The sequence below is a fragment of the Nilaparvata lugens genome, chromosome 3 (genome assembly GCF_014356525.2).
Source record: "Nilaparvata lugens isolate BPH chromosome 3, ASM1435652v1, whole genome shotgun sequence".
Taxonomy (NCBI): Eukaryota; Metazoa; Arthropoda; class Insecta; order Hemiptera; family Delphacidae; genus Nilaparvata; species Nilaparvata lugens.
Window position 1 is genome coordinate 76,647,203 of NC_052506.1, and position 18,909 is coordinate 76,666,111.

The window sequence follows — 18,909 nt, forward strand, 5'->3', positions numbered from 1 at the left end:
AAAAGACAATACTCATCAACTAATCCACTGATATTCCATAAGGTGAACTTAAAATATTAATGGATAATCAAGTTGATAATCGTAAAAAATATTAAAAATTTATTTTTGTACAGTTGCTGTAACTGGTACTAGCGGTAAACTTAAAACAACGTAAACTCCTCGAACTTCCACTCTATTCCTTGAGTGAAGAGGAGAACAGTCGTTTTATTTGTCTCTTTGACATGCCATCTTGATAGTGTAGAATTTTATGAACGTTCATGTTTTTCAATTTCTATGACGACATCTATCCAGTGTAGACTGGTCATGGATTGAATGAAATTGAATTGAACGTAAAACAAATTCACCGACGCTCATTCCACAAAAATATAAGGCAGCCTACCTTCTATACAACTCACCCATGATTAGTAGATAAGATTTTGCTAAAAGGCCAAACTCAAATATCGCAATTATTGTTTCGGTACATTTAGAATAGAAACTTTTAATAAATATAATGTATAGATTTTTTTAATAAGGTAGGTATCGTAAAAATAATAAGGTACCTACTATACAAAAAAAGCAGGACTCATTCAGTAGAACAAGAAGCCCAACAAAAAATATGGTCCCAACTTTTGTCGATGTGTTAATGTCTACTATAATAGGGGTGAAATCGTGGTATACAAGAAGTATTATGGTTTATGTATTCATTAATACATGATTCACTGCACTCACCCAACAAAATAGAACAATCGCTTATTGATAAAATGGCCCAGGTAGATAGAAAATGCTTGTGTTCCATTGATTCCTCTCTAAATGTTTTCATCAAATAAGTTGCATTTATGTGCTCTCGCCCTTGAAAACTACGGTAAAATTGCTGGAATACTCGGGGCTATTTTACCTTTTTATCCACCTCTGGGTGGATATTAAATTAATTATTGGAAGAAAATACAAATTAATACGGTAGGTACCGTACGATATATCTACCACCCCAACAGGGAGAGAACAGCAAAGAGGGAAATTTGGTGAGCTTCAGGCATATGGCTGTGCAGCAAACAGGAGGTGAGCTTACTAGGCAAATCATTTTGTTTATCTTATTTGGGCTCATCGATTATCCTTGTAGCTGTCCTCCCTGATTGATGTCATTTTGCAGTAGAATATTCTTCAGGGTAGTTGATAGGTATATAGATATACCGTAGCATATACATTTTGATTTCCTTCAAAAGTGCCCAATGCAAAATCAATCGTATTATATTTAGATTACCTACAAGGCGCGGCGTTTGTATGGTAATCAATCCCAAAGTAATTTTTTCAAATAAAAATCATCATACCTCACACGCTTCAACTATTCTCAACTAAACTTAATTGATTCTAAGTTAATATAAAAATTGTCAATATATCCATTGAGACTTAGCAATAGTAATATTAGGAGATTTTTTACAAATGCTAAAAAAAATATTGGAAGCTTGATTGAGATATACAATACATTTCAATCGTAGAGAGAAGGTATGAATCGATATTTTTAATCGTAATACTATACTATCCAATTTGGAAATAGAAAAAGTTATTCAGTACAACTCACAAGTAAAACTTGCTGCACTGAGAGAGTAGACATCAGAAATTAGTGTAGAATTGAAACAAAGCATACAAAAAACATAGACCCCTCTGGTAAAATAAGTTTGATTGGACATTGGATGGATTGAAACCCAATTTTCAATTATTTTACTATTATATTTTAACGTCAACATTAGAGAAACACCCTATGTAGAACAGAACAGAGACAATAAATTTAATATACTACTACTGTACATGTGCACACTAACGCTGGATCAGAACGATCGTATTGACCATCAATACGGTAGGCTTTATAGTTTAATGAAAGGCATTTTCTTCAATTTGCAACTTTGATTTCTTTTTGTTTCAGGAAATTACAATTCGATTGGAATTTCTTTCTGACAAAACTCCACGAACCAAAAAGGGTCAGTAAACAGCATTCTCCGGATTATGATATCACTTTGATAGCTCGTGCTGCAGTTATAGTGAGCAACATCAATAGGCCAACAATGCAAAATATATGGAGCCCTTCACAAGCACTCACTAATAACTTCTTCTGGTACGTTTTGTGTGAACAAAGCACCTGAGCTGAAATTAATAGAACGAACATTTGGTGAAAGCTTGAATACTGATAAGTTGAATGTCCGTCCAATCAAGTGAACTGGTGATAATTCCTAGTATAAAATGAAATTGAAACAATGCTTCCTATTGTTCCAAAGTTGAAATTTCCCTTCCACAGAAGAAGTTTTTACTATCCCTTCAGGACTGAAGCAGGTGCTGTTTTATGCATGATGCAGTTTCACAAGAAAGGAGAGCTTTGCATGAAACAAGAGAAAAACATCTGTACTGATTGGTATTTGAATGCTCCTGAATCATATGAGTTCCTACTTAGATTCATGATAATGCCAGGTTCATGATAATACCGTCAAAAAATGGGTAGCTAATAAAAGAGTGTAATCTGAACTTGAAACTTGAACTTAAGCTTTTGTATAATATCTCATTACTCGGAAATAATATTAAAAATTTATTTTTGTACAGTTGCTGTAACTGGTACTAGCGGTAAACTTAAAACAACGTAAACTCCTCGAACTTCCACTCTATTCCTTGAGTGAAGAGGAGAACAGTCGTTTTATTTGTCTCTTTGACATGCCATCTTGATAGTGTAGAATTTTATGAACGTTCATGTTTTTCAATTTCTATGACGACATCTATCCAGTGTAGACTGGTCATGGATTGAATGAAATTGAATTGAACGTAAAACAAATTCACCGACGCTCATTCCACAAAAATATAAGGCAGCCTACCTTCTATACAACTCACCCATGATTAGTAGATAAGATTTTGCTAAAAGGCCAAACTCAAATATCGCAATTATTGTTTCGGTACATTTAGAATAGAAACTTTTAATAAATATAATGTATAGATTTTTTTAATAAGGTAGGTATCGTAAAAATAATAAGGTACCTACTATACAAAAAAAGCAGGACTCATTCAGTAGAACAAGAAGCCCAACAAAAAATATGGTCCCAACTTTTGTCGATGTGTTAATGTCTACTATAATAGGGGTGAAACCGTGGTATACAAAAAGTATTATGGTTTATGTATTCATTAATACACTGCACTCACCCAACAAAATAGAACAATCGCTTATTGATAAAATGGGCCAGGTAGATAGAAAATGCTTGTGTTCCATTGATTCCTCTCCAAATGTTTTCACCAAATAAGTTGCATTTATGTGCTCTCGCCCTTGAAAACTACGGTAAAATTGCTGGAATACTCGGGGCTATTTTACCTTTTTATCCACCTCTGGGTGGATATTAAATTAATTATTGGTAGGTACCGTACGATATATCTACTACCCCAACAGGGAGAGAACAGCAAAGAGGGAAATTTGGTGAGCTTCAGGCATATGGCTGTGCAGCAAACAGGAGGTGAGCTTACTAGGCAAATCATTTTGTTTAACTTATTTGGGCTCATCGATTATCCTTGTAGCTGTCCTCCCTGATTGATGTCATTTTGCAGTAGAATATTCTTCAGGGTAGTTGATAGGTATATAGATATACCGTAGCATATACATTTTGATTTCCTTAAAAGTGCCCAATGTAACATTCAATGCAAAATCAATCGTATTATATTTAGATTACCTACAAGGCGCGGCGTTTGTATGGTAATCAATCCCAAAGTAATTTTTTCAAATAAAAATCATCATACCTCACACGCTTCAACTATTCTCAACTAAACTTAATTGATTCTAAGTTAATATAAAAATTGTCAATATATCCATTGAGACTTAGCAATAGTAATATTAGGAGATTTTTTACAAATGCTAAAAAAATTATTGGAAGCTTGATTGAGATATACAATACATTTCAATCGTAGAGAGAAGGTATGAATCGATATTTTTAATCGTAATACTATACTATCCAATTTGGAAATAGAAAAAGTTATTCAGTACAACTCACAAGTAAAACTTGCTGCACTGAGAGAGTAGACATCAGAAATTAGTGTAGAATTGAAACAAAGCATACAAAAAACATAGACCCCTCTGGTAAAATAAGTTTGATTGGACATTGGATGGATTGAAACCCAATTTTCAATTATTTTACTATTATATTTTAACGTCAACATTAGAGAAACACCCTATGTAGAACAGAACAGAGACAATAAATTTAATATACTACTACTGTACATGTGCACACTAACGCTGGATCAGAACGATCGTATTGACCATCAATACGGTAGGCTTTATAGTTTAATGAAAGGCATTTTCTTCAATTTGCAACTTTGATTTCTTTTTGTTTCAGGAAATTACAATTCGATTGGAATTTCTTTCTGACAAAACTCCACGAACCAAAAAGGGTCAGTAAACAGCATTCTCCGGATTATGATATCACTTTGATAGCTCGTGCTGCAGTTATAGTGAGCAACATCAATAGGCCAACAATGCAAAATATATGGAGCCCTTCACAAGCACTCACTAATAACTTCTTCTGGTACGTTTTGTGTGAACAAAGCACCTGAGCTGAAATTAATAGAACGAACATTTGGTGAAAGCTTGAATACTGATAAGTTGAATGTCCGTCCAATCAAGTGAACTGGTGATAATTCCTAGTATAAAATGAAATTGAAACAATGCTTCCTATTGTTCCAAAGTTGAAATTTCCCTTCCACAGAAGAAGTTTTTACTATCCCTTCAGGACTGAAGCAGGTGCTGTTTTATGCATGATGCAGTTTCACAAGAAAGGAGAGCTTTGCATGAAACAAGAGAAAAACATCTGTACTGATTGGTATTTGAATGCTCCTGAATCATATGAGTTCCTACTTAGATTCATGATAATGCCAGGTTCATGATAATACCGTCAAAAAATGGGTAGCTAATAAAAGAGTGTAATCTGAACTTGAAACTTGAACTTAAGCTTTTGTATAATATCTCATTACTCGGAAATAATATTAACTTATTTTATGGAACTCTGCTATTAAAAATCAAGTTTCTATTTTTCTAATTGGGAGAAGAGTATTTTTGTATGTTGAATAGTTTGTATAGTTGATTTCGAATAACTTGTATAATGCCCAGTACAGTATAGATGGAAATTTAACTCAGATTCCCAGGGATATGATACTTTAAATTAATTTATAACAGTATACTGCAGTTATATAAATGGAGTTTCAAAGGATGAATTAAAAAAAATATTCCTCATACGTATGCAGGATTTTAATAAAAAATAAACAATCAACTTAAAAGCTAATTCCATACAGAACAATTTTTGGCAGTATATTCCACATTTATTAGGATAGCAACAGAAAGAAAGAGGTCAATTTAGTTTACATTTGATTGAAAGAATAATCAATCACCCTCTTGAAGAACATTACCATTGACATACATTTATTATATCCAAATGAGTATTACATTTAACATTTCCAACGAACAAAACATATTGTAACAACAATATATTATAAATTATTACTCTACAATTTAAAGCAATGTTCATTAGAGACCACATATACGAGTTATTTATAGAGTTCTCACGAAGAATGTTACTTCTAGCTTAATGAACATAATACTAATATTCCATGATAATGTTGGGAAATTTAATGTAACAAAATTGTCAAGCGTTTCGATTAAAAATACAAGACATAATGTACCTACATAAGTATATTATATTTAGTTCCAGTCTTATTGTCGCAATATTTTCTCCTCTAATTTCATAAATTTTTAAATCGCTTGGATGATGGTTTGAATTTTTACATTAAGTTTATAAATAATGTAAAATGTGACGACTGTGGACAAATTTCATTTTAGAATACCAGTCATTGACAAAACGTTTGTTATCAACATACTCCAAAGTAGGCTTGTTGGAGATTTCAGTAGTTGTTCTGTATATTAAATATGTTGAAAACACTAAATACATCAAAATATATAAACTTTTCATTCTTTGGGGAAATCAAAATTCGATTGGTATTAACAATATGATCGATCGTTAAAACCGATGCATCATATTTGACAATAACCTGGATGTGATTACATTCACAATGATATTATTTTTCCCAATGAACGGAAATCTTTAAAAACGAGCTAAAGTTCGAAGCCATGAATTAAATCTTACTATTGAAACAAAAATGTTCCTTTAGGAAGTAGATTCCTTAATGAAGTGTGGTGTTTAATCAGCATTCATGCAACTGCTTTGCTTCACTATCAAGATCTATTCAAAAAAACTTTTCTAGGGGCTCCCAAATTGAAATTATATATTCATTGAAAATATATAATTAATTTACAAAACAAGGCCAATTAAGCTGTTTGAAGAACATTAATTGTGCTAAGTCACACACCTATAGAAAGAAAGTGGTTCCACTGCATTATGAATTGACTTGTTTACACGTAGAACATATACATTAATTCATCATATTTATATTATATAAATGACTGACGTTCCAATTTGATAAAATGCAACACTTTTGGCTTGGACTTGATACATTCAACATATATTCATTCTCACTTCTATACATACATAATCAACACATCACTATTTTCTTGAATTGGAAAAAGTTCAACGAAGTAGTCTAACTGTTGTGTTGTTAGGAATCATAAGTGGACGAATGTCTCCTCTTTCACACATTTGATGTAAACATTAATTAGCACAGTACATTCTCTTATGGGTGAAAAGTCCATTTAGCATTTCAATATTTCTACAACACGAGAAAAATACCGAATATCTTTATACAGAATACAATGTTTCTCGTACAATTTCTTTCATAGTTAGCATAGGTAAAGATCAACTGAATGAATATGCAACCAATAAAAGATTTCACTGTAGATGTATTTGAACTCCTTATAAAATGCATATCAACAGGTAATAGAACGTAACGGTAACGGGTAATTTTATATCAGATTATAATTATATCTTGGAAACTGAATTTTGCTCATAGTTAAAAACCTTTTTATGGAGTCTAGTAGAACAAGATTTCTGTGTATTCTTCTTTAGACATGCATAGGAAATAATATTGATGAATAATATTAGAGCAGAGATAATATTGAAGGGAAACAAAAGAAATCCATCAATATAACAGGAAATTATTAAACCTATACAGTGTCTTTTATTGGTAGCAGAAATCATTCTTGAAAAATATAAGCTTTTTCTTCATGGGTAACACATTTTAGCAACATATAATATAAATGTATCTAATACAGTTGATAACACATACTTCATATTTTTTACAAAACTTACATAGCTCTCAACGTATGAAGAGAAAATGGAAAATAATATAACCTTATAAAAACTAATTCAAATCTACACAAATATGGCACATTTAGTTAAAGTTTTTGACTTTGTGTCAAGCTATACATTTCATTAAACGAATATTTACACATAAAAATATATCAATTATATCATTCGAACCCTATATTTTATAAAAAGTGGAAGTTAGAATGCTTACTGATGGGAGCTGAAGGTATTTTATAAGCGAGTTTGATTTTTTCATTGCCTAATAAAGTGCACTGAAGCACTTCAAATGATAGTGAAAGTACTTGCACTAAACTGGCATGTGCGTCTCTCAAGCTCTCATAAGTATTTTTCAGGAATGATACACAAAAATACTCCATCTTATGAAATTTCGAATAAAAGGGATTTATTCATATTTAGCCAACATTCTGTGTTTTAATATCAAATAGAGAAGTTTACAATACAGATTTCCTTTAAATGAAGAAGTGACGTAATGAAGAATTTTTCGGAAAGCACCATGAGAAAAATTCATTAAGGCTTTATAAAATTATCTGAACTTATATGTTAGATTTACAATTAACACACTTCTAGTTAGTCTGTAATGTGGGTTGACAGAATGCAACAATCAATGTGGAATGCAAATCAACACAAGTTGAGTTGATTGCAACTCTTCTTGATATGTCCTTCACAAGAATTCTGGAGAACTTTAAAAATTGAAATTAAATTCATTTGTTAATAGAGCAAATACATCGGGAAATAATGAAAAAAATCGTTAAAATTTAGGAAGTCAATTTAGACTCACTTAATTAAATTGTTAATGGACGAGGAAAATTGCAAGAGGAATATAATGAGATCAAACCTTTTTCTGAATGATCATACTGAAGGCTATTCTCATACAACAATGATGCGCTCAACTGATAGCATTTGGTCAACTCACATCAGTTTGAAACAATCAGGTGAAAAATCTAGTTGAAGTAGAAAATATTTTATACATAATTCATTCATACAGCTCGGATTACACCTATATAGTTTATCGTTGGTTAAACATCAACGTGGTCGTCATTGTCTCTATCATTAGTCGTAGTCGAAGTCAGTATTATCGTCATAATCAACTGTTTTATTATAGTACACAAATGGAAAAATATTTCCTTACTTTCATGACATCTTCACTATAAATATCTATAGGTACAAACATTTTCTATTTACATAAGCTCTAAAAAATTCATCACACAATATAAAACTGTTATCTTTTAGTTATACTTAGACAATATATCATTCTTTAAAGCCATTTCTTTCAAACGAACACCATGCTACTCAAATGGAAGACACAATTTGAAGGTAATCATAGATGAGTTGATTTTTTAAAAGTAAATGATAGAATTAGAAACACTAAAAAAGAAAGTCATTCAGCTTTGAAGTACACTATTCAAGTAACTGATAGAAGTTCCATGCTACTAAACGTATTAATAAACAATACGGTAGTTGTAAGAGTGAATGAATTTTGGATTTATTAACAGTAAAATTGGGGTTAAGGTTTTATTTCAATTTCTGCTATTAATTTCCAATTGACAAGTTCTGTCATGAATTTATTATATGTTATTTAAAATAATGGATGATTGCAGCAAGATGAGTATGTGAAGATAAAGGGATTCGAATATCATTCATCAGCTACCTATAACAATCAAAACAAGTGTAAAACAAGTTTAAGCAAGTTTATCTCACTGATACTGTATGTAAAGTTAATTATCTTTTCATTCGATTTTGTCATTTCACACATTATCACATCCAGATATAACATTGATTCAACAGTGGCGAATAAGTAAGATTACATCTGACTAACCGTAAAATCGAATGATTTTGTCAATATTATTAAAGTGAAAAAATGTAAAAATTCAAAATTAAAAGTACTCTTTTTCAACTTTATTTTAATTCTTACAACATGTTTCGACAAAATATAATGTCATTTTCATGTGATTGGTATGAGATTTTGTGGTATTTCTCCATAATTTAAAGAATAAGACTTTGATGTTGTCAATACCACTATATTTGTTCAAACATTAGTTCAAATTACAGAACCAGGTATCATGGCAACACCTGCCACATCTTCAACTGAACTGATGTTGAATGTTCCTTTAACAATAACATTCAACATTAGTTCAGCTGAAGATGTGGCAGGTGTTGCCATGATACCTGGTTCTAATTTAAATTAATTTTTGAACAAATATAGAGGTATTGACAACATCTACGTCTCATTCTTTAAATGTTCAAGTGACTCAAGAGAAATGAAATGAAGTTGAGAAAAGGGTGCCTGGATTTTTATTTTCTACATAAATACGAGTAGCCCTTACTAAGAAAGTGGATAGTGAATAACATGTATTTCGATAGATAGCAATCAATAAAATGATGTGGCTAAACGTAATGATAATTAAGTTGAAGTTATTGGGTATTATCATCATAGATCCATGAATATTGGTTGAAAGCGTGATAATTGAAAATGAAACGCGACTATTAAAGAGCGCCTTCCATTTGGTTGGCATGGTGTGGATGTTGGCCGTACTATCGCTGAGCTGGTGCGGCGTTCTTCTTGACGAAGCGGATGTTGAAGGGGTCCTCGGCCAGCTCGGGGTAGCGACTGGGGTCGCGTACATACTCGCCGTCATAGGAGGCGGCCGCTCCCGCTTTGAGGATGTCGTCGACCTCGGCCTGCGTCCAGTCACGGCTGGTCGGCACTCCGTTGCGGAGTGCGTCTCGTTCGCGGTGCCATGCCTTCTTAAGGGCGCCGCTCTTCGCGTGATGTAGCAGTCGCTGCCGCTCCCGCGCCACCGTCGTCCCGTATCGCAGGTTTACAACCGCTGTCGGACGATGTATTCTCACGTCTAGCACCTGCATCAACACACAAAATAGGCCTATGATTAATTTGTGGCAATTTATATATCAGTAAAAACTAATGAAGTATTCATTTTATTAATTTTTTATTCATTATCTTTTTATCTTACTGAGCTGTGTGTTTTTGTTTTCTTATTGATTCTGATTGTAAATATTGTGAGTTTGAATAAATAAAATTTGAATTTGAATGCAAAGTGGTTATCTTCATTTGAAAAATCTAAATCTTGCAAATTCCAAATAATTTTTCAATAATAAGGCCACGCCATCCTTGCAGGGACTTTTCGTGACAGCGGGCATTCTTCAGATTCCCTGCCTGTACATTTATTTTTTGGCGAGTATGGCACTGAAATGGAGAAGTGGCTGGACGACTGGTGCAGACATCTACTCTTACAACACACGGAGCAGGGAGGTGGTGAGACAGAACCTCGTTTTTTGAGGCGAGCCCACAGCATTTTATTATTATTTATTCATGAACTTAATTCTTAATGAGAAAATTAAAATTGTGATCAAGTGAGAGATGTAATTTACCAGTAGTTATTTCATGTTAGAAGCCTCTCGCTGTTGTGTGTGTGTGTGTGTGTGTGTGTGTGTGTGTGTGTGTGTGTGTGTGTGTGTGTGTGTGTGTGTACATGATAAACATGCATGTACCAACACCCAGAATGTCAATTAATATTTGCAAATTTTATATTGTTCTACCGTTAGTGGCCAGCCTAAGAAGCTGCAGTCAAACATACCTGTTTGGGTGGCCTGCTTAGGGGTGGATATAAAATCTGATAATTAATAATTACTGGGTAATCTTTTATTATTATTTAATTGACAAATTGAAGAGAAGGGTGGGCGTACCTTTCCAGAACCAGCCTCGCCGTCCTTCTCGTGGAAGGTGGTGTTGAACTGTGTGCCGAACCGCTTGAGCTGAGCGCGGTCCTCCTGGGCGCGCCACGCGTCCTCCTTGACAAAGTAGAAGGCGTCTTGCAGCGCGCCGTGCACGAGCAGCGAGAACGGCAGCAGGAAGGTGTTGTTGAAGACTGAGGTGATGACGTCACGGTAGATGGGGTTTGCACTCGGGACACTGTGCACGACTGCGCGGCCCTCGGCTGTGCGCGCCACCAGGATGCCTCGACCGAACACCGGCTCCCACACCGAGCCAGGCTCCAGCTGTGCGCGCCGTTTGCGCCGCCACGACACCAGCTCTCTGCAACCCCAATCAAATACAACACTACAGTAATATTACAGATAAATAATCTTTCCCTTGAAAGCATACAAACTGATAACGAATAGAGTTCAAAATGGAGTCACGTTGATCAACAACACTCAAATACCGCAATCCATATAAAAGAATCGAAACACATCAAAATGTTCAAGCAAAATTCTCAAAATTGATAAATGATAATAATAATAATATTATGACTTTTATTGGTAGAAGTCTCTGATGTTTCTCGGAAGTTTCATCTTGCCTGACTATATAATTAAGCCGTCAATGGGCCTCAAGACTGTTAAAAAACAGTCCGCGTTGAAATATGTTTTCCTGATACTATTTTCAGGATTGAAAAATAATAGAATATGATGGTATACAAAATATGTAATGTTGACCGGTGTCTAACCCACCTCATAGGATCAGTGTTGGAGTAGTGGCGGGTAGTTTGCGCGGGCGAGTCGGGAGCGAATGGGTCGAGCCGCATCTGGGAGCGAGCGAGCGAAGAGAGTCCGCGGGTCATCATGCGCTCGGTGAGGTGGCTGACGAAGCCCGACGCCACGTGGAGGGGGGGAGGGGGCGAGTGCGAGCGCCCCTGCGCGTCCGACAGCTGCGGCGCCAAACTATGCAGGTCATAGCCCAGCTTTGTCAACCAGCTCACCTCGTCTACAACACAACATACACAAGTTACAACCATTGTTCAAATTCAAATTTTTATAGTATTGAAAATTACTGTATTAATGGATTTTTAATATCAGTTTTTCAAAAATAACAAATTTCCAAATTATCACAAAACAAAGTAAGAGTGTGATCACATTGTTTGCGTATATGTGCAAGTGCACGCTTGATTATGCATGACCAGGTGCGCAGATAAGAAACAAAATCTGGAAAGAGCAATAGGAACACTAACACTGTACGCTTGCACATGCTGATGTGTTCAGCTACATGGAAGTCAATGGCACTTTCCAGTTTTTGTTTTTCGGCTTATGCATGATTCGACGTGCACTTGCACATACAAGCATTCAATGAGTTCGCACCCTAAGTTCCTCAGAGAACTGAAACATGTGTACACATAAAAATAAAAATACAGTACAACTCATACAACAGCAAAGCTCGAGGCACCTCCCACGTAGAACGGATGGCCGGCCGGATACCAAAACCCATAATAACACACTTCATGTTCCGGCTTCTAGTCCGGCTGACAAATCAAAACAAAGTCTGATCTCTAGAACGTCTTTGAATAAAAAAATTTGATATTTGTTTTTATGGACAATTTCTAGGTTGGTTCTATGTGTGTGGAGGAGCCTTTAGCATTTGCTCTTATGCAAATGTTATGAATGTTCACTTGTAACAAATCTTCTATATTATTTCACAAGTCTAATTCATGTTTTGCGGGATGGAATCTCCAAGGAATCTGTCCTTTTGTTTCCCTGAAAATTTTCAGTTTCGAAAAATCCTTTTTCCTTAACTGCAAAACACTTTGGCTTTATTCATTCAGCTATCAGATATCGTTCTCACTCGCTATCAATAGAGGTTGATCTCGCTATCAGATATCAAAGGTTGAGTATGAAAATGAGGGTAACCCAGTAAAATTGAAAAGTGAAATCTTACCTGTAAGATGCTGTGCGTCTTGGCCAACATTTATGGGGTCATTTCCATTGAATCTGTAGAGATGGAGATGTCTGGGGTTTGTGACCCTGTCCAGGATGTTCTCCCACATCGGCGACATCCATTGTCCAATTAGAGGATCGTATACTTTTCCACCAGACATGTGCACTAGAGATGTTACCTGCACAAGAACACATTCAAATAACAAAAGATATTCTAGAGTAGATGCTATAATATATGAACTCGCAAACAAAGAAAATAACTGTATAAAGCAATCTGATGTTGCGGTTTCAGCTGTAGGGTGTTATACTGTACAATCGAACAATCAAATGAAGAGAGATTGACATGATGGGACTAACCCTTCATGATAATAATTAAAAAATTAAGTATTTTCATGACTTTGGACTAACAAAGAATCTGGAGTGATCCGTGGTCTAGTGGATAGTTTTTTTTAAAAAAACAAAGAATCTAATTTTTAATATAAATTTATTGAACTTCAATATACATTGTATTTTAAATGAGTGTACCCCGTCGATTACTGGTTCACAATTTTCCAGTTCAAATATTTCAATCAGGCATAAAATAAAATTCATGTGCCATCAACATCAGCGGGTTTTTAGATGTTTCTACAATGGGAAACAGGTTCCATAATATACACTTATACTATGAGTAGTTTCATTTATTTCATTCATTTCTTCATTTTATTTCATTAGTTGTTTCATTTAAGTAAAGAAACTAGGGAATCTGTTGTGATGAGGGCAGATCATCAATGTTATTTCAATCTAGACCCTGATTAGCAATTTCGAGGAGCATATAGCTCGTTTTAATAAAAATTAAAAGAGAATAGTACTTTTTTAGATCATGAAGCACCTTTCATTTCGTGAAAAACAATACAAAAACTACTTAAAATTATGAGGTGAAAAAGTGATTACACAAATATTGTCAAATCCACAAAAATAAGTTCATTTAAAACTAGACTCGAGTTTCAACGCCATACTTGGCATCATCTTCAGTGGAACATGATGAAAACAGTGTGAATTTTACTTATTTTTTTCAACTATTGGAAAGATATACACTAATACACTTATATATATTTTTGGTAATAATCCCATCGTCCAGTGCAAACATTAGATTAATATTAAAACATACTTTTTAATGGCATAGAACTTTTGGTGAATGCAACAAACCTGGTCGAGCAGTCCACCACAGAAGTCGACCGGCAGGTAGAGATAGGGGTTGGAGTCGTAGACGATGTGGCCATAGGGCGAGCGCATGATCTCGCGGATGCCCTCGCCGTACTGGTTGAACACCATGACGGGTGTGCCGCACTGGTCGGTCGCCACATAGTACTTGTGTCGGAACACCTGGGCGTACACCAGGTGACCGCGGTCGTCGTACACCAGCGACATCAGCTTGCCGTCGCGCGGACTGTAGATCTGCGTCACCTTAACAGCAAAACAATCATAACTTCATTTACAATATTCATTCATTACGTTATTCATAATTCTTCTACTTACAATCTGATCATATAATTGTCTCTGGAATACAATATTGTGACTAGGATGTCAGATGTAAGAAAGACCAAACAAGTAAGGGAGATGAAACCAATTGGAGGGAGACAGAGAAGACGTCCCAGAACAACGTTTGAAAAATATGTAGGAGAACTAGGAGCTGCAAGAGGGAAACCCCTTACAAATGGAGATAATGGTAGGGGATGGATGCGAGTTGAGGCACTAGGCCGAGGAATCATCAAACTAGCCTACGCCGTGAGGCAGAAGGGTATCTGAGAAAGAAGAAAAAGGAATACAATATTTAACTACTAAAGTATTTCCTTGATCTAATTTTTCTAAATTAAACACTGTGATCAGAGATGGTTCAGAAATGTTCCGTTCCATGATGTCTAAAAAAAAACAATTACCAGTAGAAAAGACAAGACATTATGTTTTATTCCATTACTATCTACTTTTTCTTTGAATGTATTAAAGAAACTAATAATAACTCTATTCAGAAAACAAATTCCATATCCAACAATCTCAGGTACCACGGTGACGAATTATTCAACAGATGATTAGGAATTCTTGCTTTACGGACGAAGAATCAAGTTTTACTTTGAATGGAGTTTCAAAAGAAACAAAAACAAAAATATAGACACTAATATTGGACAGAGGTAATCATACGAAACTAGCTAATCATAAATCAAGATTGTTCAAAAAAAATCTCAAAGTTAACTTAACGTTAAGAAGGAAATACCAACGAGATAATAAACTTTGTAATATAAAGTTGCGGATTTTATTTTTATAAATGGATTGAACAGTTCATAACGAAGAGCCCAAATATTCAGGAAACTAATCTCAATACAACAGTTTTTTGAAAAATATGAGAATATGAGAATATGGAATATGAGATTTTTTTTTAGTTTACCTGGTTTAGCCTTTGATGGTTTGTATAGAAAAATTGTGTAACATTGCCATAGTTGTCCTTCCTGGTTGCGAGTCTATCCAAGTGATCGTAGTAGTAACGAACATCAAATCGCCGTCGCGCGGACTGTAGATCTGCGTCACCTTAACAGCAAAACAATCATAACTTCATTTACAATATTCATTCATTACGTTATTCATAATTCTTCTACTTACAATCTGATCATATAATTGTCTCTGGAATACAATATTGTGACTAGGATGTCAAATGTAAGAAAGACCAAACAAGTATGGGAGATGAAACCAATTGGAGGGAGACAGAGAAGACGTCCCAGAACAACGTTTGAAAAATATGTAGGAGAACTAGGAGCTGCAAGAGGAAAAACCCTTACAAATGAAGAGAATGGCAGGGGATGGATGCGAGTTGAGGCACTAGGCCGAGGAATCATCAAACTAGCCTACGCCGTGAGGCAGAAGGGTATCTGAGAAAGAAGAAAAAGGAATACAATATTTAAGTACACTACTAAAGTATTTCCTTGATCTAATTTTTCTAAATTAAACACTGTGATCAGAGATGGTTCAGAAATGTTCCGTTCCATGATGTCTAAAAAAAAACAATTACCAGTAGAAAAGACAAGACATTATGTTTTATTCCATTACTATCTACTTTTTCTTTGAATGTATTAAAGAAACTAATAATAACTATTCAGAAAACAAATTCCATATCCAACAATCTCAGGTACCACGGTGACGAATTATTCAACAGATGATTAGGAATTCTTGCTTTACGGACGAAGAATCAAGTTTTACTTTGAATGGAGTTTCAAAAGAAACAAAACAAAAATATAGACACTAATATTGGACAGAGATACTCATAAGAAACTAGCTAATCATAAATCAAGATTGTTCAAACAAATCTCAAAGTTGACTTAACGTTAAGAAGGAAATACCAACGAGATAATAAACTTTGTAATATAAAGTTGCGGATTTTATTTTTATAAATGGATTAAACAGTTTATAACGAAGAGCCCAAATATTCAGGAAACTAATCTCAATACAAGTTTTTGGAAAATTGAAAAATGGAATATGAGAATATTTTTTTTTAGTTTACCTGGTTTAGCCTTTGGTGGTTTGTATAGAAAAATTGTGTAACATTGCCATAGTTGTCCTTCCTGGTTGCGAGTCTATCCAAGTGATCGTAGTAGTAACGAACATCAAATCGCCGTCGCGCGGACTGTAGATCTGCGTCACCTTAACAGCAAAACAATCATAACTTCATTTACAATATTCATTCATTACGTTATTCATAATTCTTCTACTTACAATCTGATCATATAATTGTCTCTGGAATACAATATTGTGACTAGGATGTCAGATGTAAGAAAGACCAAACAAGTAAGGGAGATGAAACCAATTGGAGGGAGACAGAGAAGACGTCCCAGAACAACGTTTGAAAAATATGTAGGAGAACTAGGAGCTGCAAGAGGAAAAACCCTTACAAATGGAGAGAATGGCAGGGGATGGATGCGAGTTGAGGCACTAGGCCGAGGAATCATCAAACTAGCCTACGCCGTGAGGCAGAAGGGTATCTGAGAAAGAAGAAAAAGGAATACAATATTTAAGTACACTACTAAAGTATTTCCTTGATCTAATTTTTCTAAATTAAACACTGTGATCAGAGATGGTTCAGAAATGTTCCGTTCCATGATGTCTAAAAAAAACAATTACCAGTAGAAAAGACAAGACATTATGTTTTATTCCATTACTATCTACTTTTTCTTTGAATGTATTAAAGAGACTAATAATAACTCTATTCAGAAAACAAATTCCATATCCAACAATCTCAGGTACCACGGTGACGAATTATTCAACAGATGATTAGGAATTCTTGCTTTACGGACGAAGAATCAAGTTTTACTTTGAATGGAGTTTCAAAAGAAACAAAAACAAAAATATAGACACTAATATTGGACAGAGGTAATCATACGAAACTAGCTAATCATAAATCAAGATTGTTCAAAAAAAATCTCAAAGTTAACTTAACGTTAAGAAGGAAATACCAACGAGATAATAAACTTTGTAATATAAAGTTGCGGATTTTATTTTTATAAATGGATTGAACAGTTCATAACGAAGAGCCCAAATATTCAGGAAACTAATCTCAATACAACAGTTTTTTGAAAATATGAGAATATGAGAATATGGAATATGAGATTTTTTTTTAGTTTACCTGGTTTAGCCTTTGATGGTTTGTATAGAAAAATTGTGTAACATTGCCATAGTTGTCCTTCCTGGTTGCGAGTCTATCCAAGTGATCGTAGTAGTAACGAACATCAAATCGACCTCTCTTCGTAGCTCTCACCTGCATTACCAACCAATCAATGTTAAGCATTTCAAAAATTGAATAGAAAAATAAAACTTAGTAGATATACTTCATTAAAGTTAGTTTGATAGCATTGTTTGAATTGATGCAAAACATATCCAAATAATGTTGAACTGCAACTACAATTAAATTTTAAATAGGGAGAGAATGAGGAAAAAATCAGCTCAGATATTCCAGATATTCAATATTTATTTGATAAGAAATCAAGTAAAATAAAAAAGTGTATAAGAAGCTTAAAAGATTGATGTAAGGAAAAATTATAAATGTTTTTTATGATCGAACTAAAGCGAAGTTGAACTTAGTTGTAAGCAACCAAATCGTTATGATTGAATCCCTGTTATTGGTTGCTAACTGTTTGGCATACTTCAGTGTTGGCGAAAGTTTAAAAAAATATTTTTTCAACGTATGATCACTGATTTGAAAATCATCGACGTTGATGTTAGCAGGAATTAGTCGCAACACTGTGTATTCAGGTTTTACATTTTGAATAATAAGAATAGTTTTGCCAATTCAATCTAAAAATGAACTTTGTTTAGAACTCACCAATATCTTTGATGAAACTGCATAGATGAGTTTTACAATTCAATTTGTTTTATAGAAGATATGAACTCAGCAAACTGACGTATTTTTGTTTGTATCCTTTGATAACTTTATATATTTCTAAGGAGGCATTAAACAAGTAAATTGAGTTAACTTACCAATAGTCCTTTGGCATTGTAATGGAATTTTTCTTCTCTAGCATTTTGGACTACAAGACCACGATTATCATATCGGTAGAGACCTTCTCCAAACTTCACTATTCTATCCATTACATTGTATTCCATAGGGATTGTGTTGCCTCTGTAATAATATATATATAATAATATCATTTATTTATTTTTCATGAAACGCAATAAAAAATAGCCAACAAAACAGAGTACAATAAAAAATCAATATCACTAATATTATTAAAGTTGTTACATAAAGTAAGATTTAAATATTTTTATTGAACTATCAAAACTATTTCATAAATTAGCTACTCAAATGTATCATGGGTAATTTATTCTAATAAATATCTGAGAATGTGATATCTGGCTTCAATCTTAACTTTAGTTATTGAGTCATGGCGATTTCTGCCATGGTATCTAGTAATGGAAGTTATTTATAATTATTCAATATTTGATTTTCATAATTCTAAAT

General features: G+C 34.1%; 1 protein-coding gene across 1 annotated transcript in view; it reads right to left on the reverse strand.

Moving 5' to 3' along the window:
- Positions 1-5,217: 5,217 nt before the first annotated feature.
- Positions 5,218-18,909, reverse strand: part of LOC111053303 (teneurin-a) — a 419,100-nt gene continuing 405,408 nt past the window's right edge. Inside the window, exons 40-46 of the mRNA XM_039422899.1 lie at positions 18,429-18,570; positions 17,578-17,709; positions 14,118-14,375; positions 12,934-13,111; positions 11,736-11,988; positions 10,974-11,322; positions 5,218-10,127 (exon numbers count right to left, since the gene is read on the reverse strand). Of these exons, the coding sequence (XP_039278833.1) occupies positions 9,801-10,127; positions 10,974-11,322; positions 11,736-11,988; positions 12,934-13,111; positions 14,118-14,375; positions 17,578-17,709; positions 18,429-18,570 (1,639 nt within the window). The 3' untranslated portion in view covers positions 5,218-9,800. The remainder of the gene's footprint in view (positions 10,128-10,973; positions 11,323-11,735; positions 11,989-12,933; positions 13,112-14,117; positions 14,376-17,577; positions 17,710-18,428; positions 18,571-18,909) is intronic.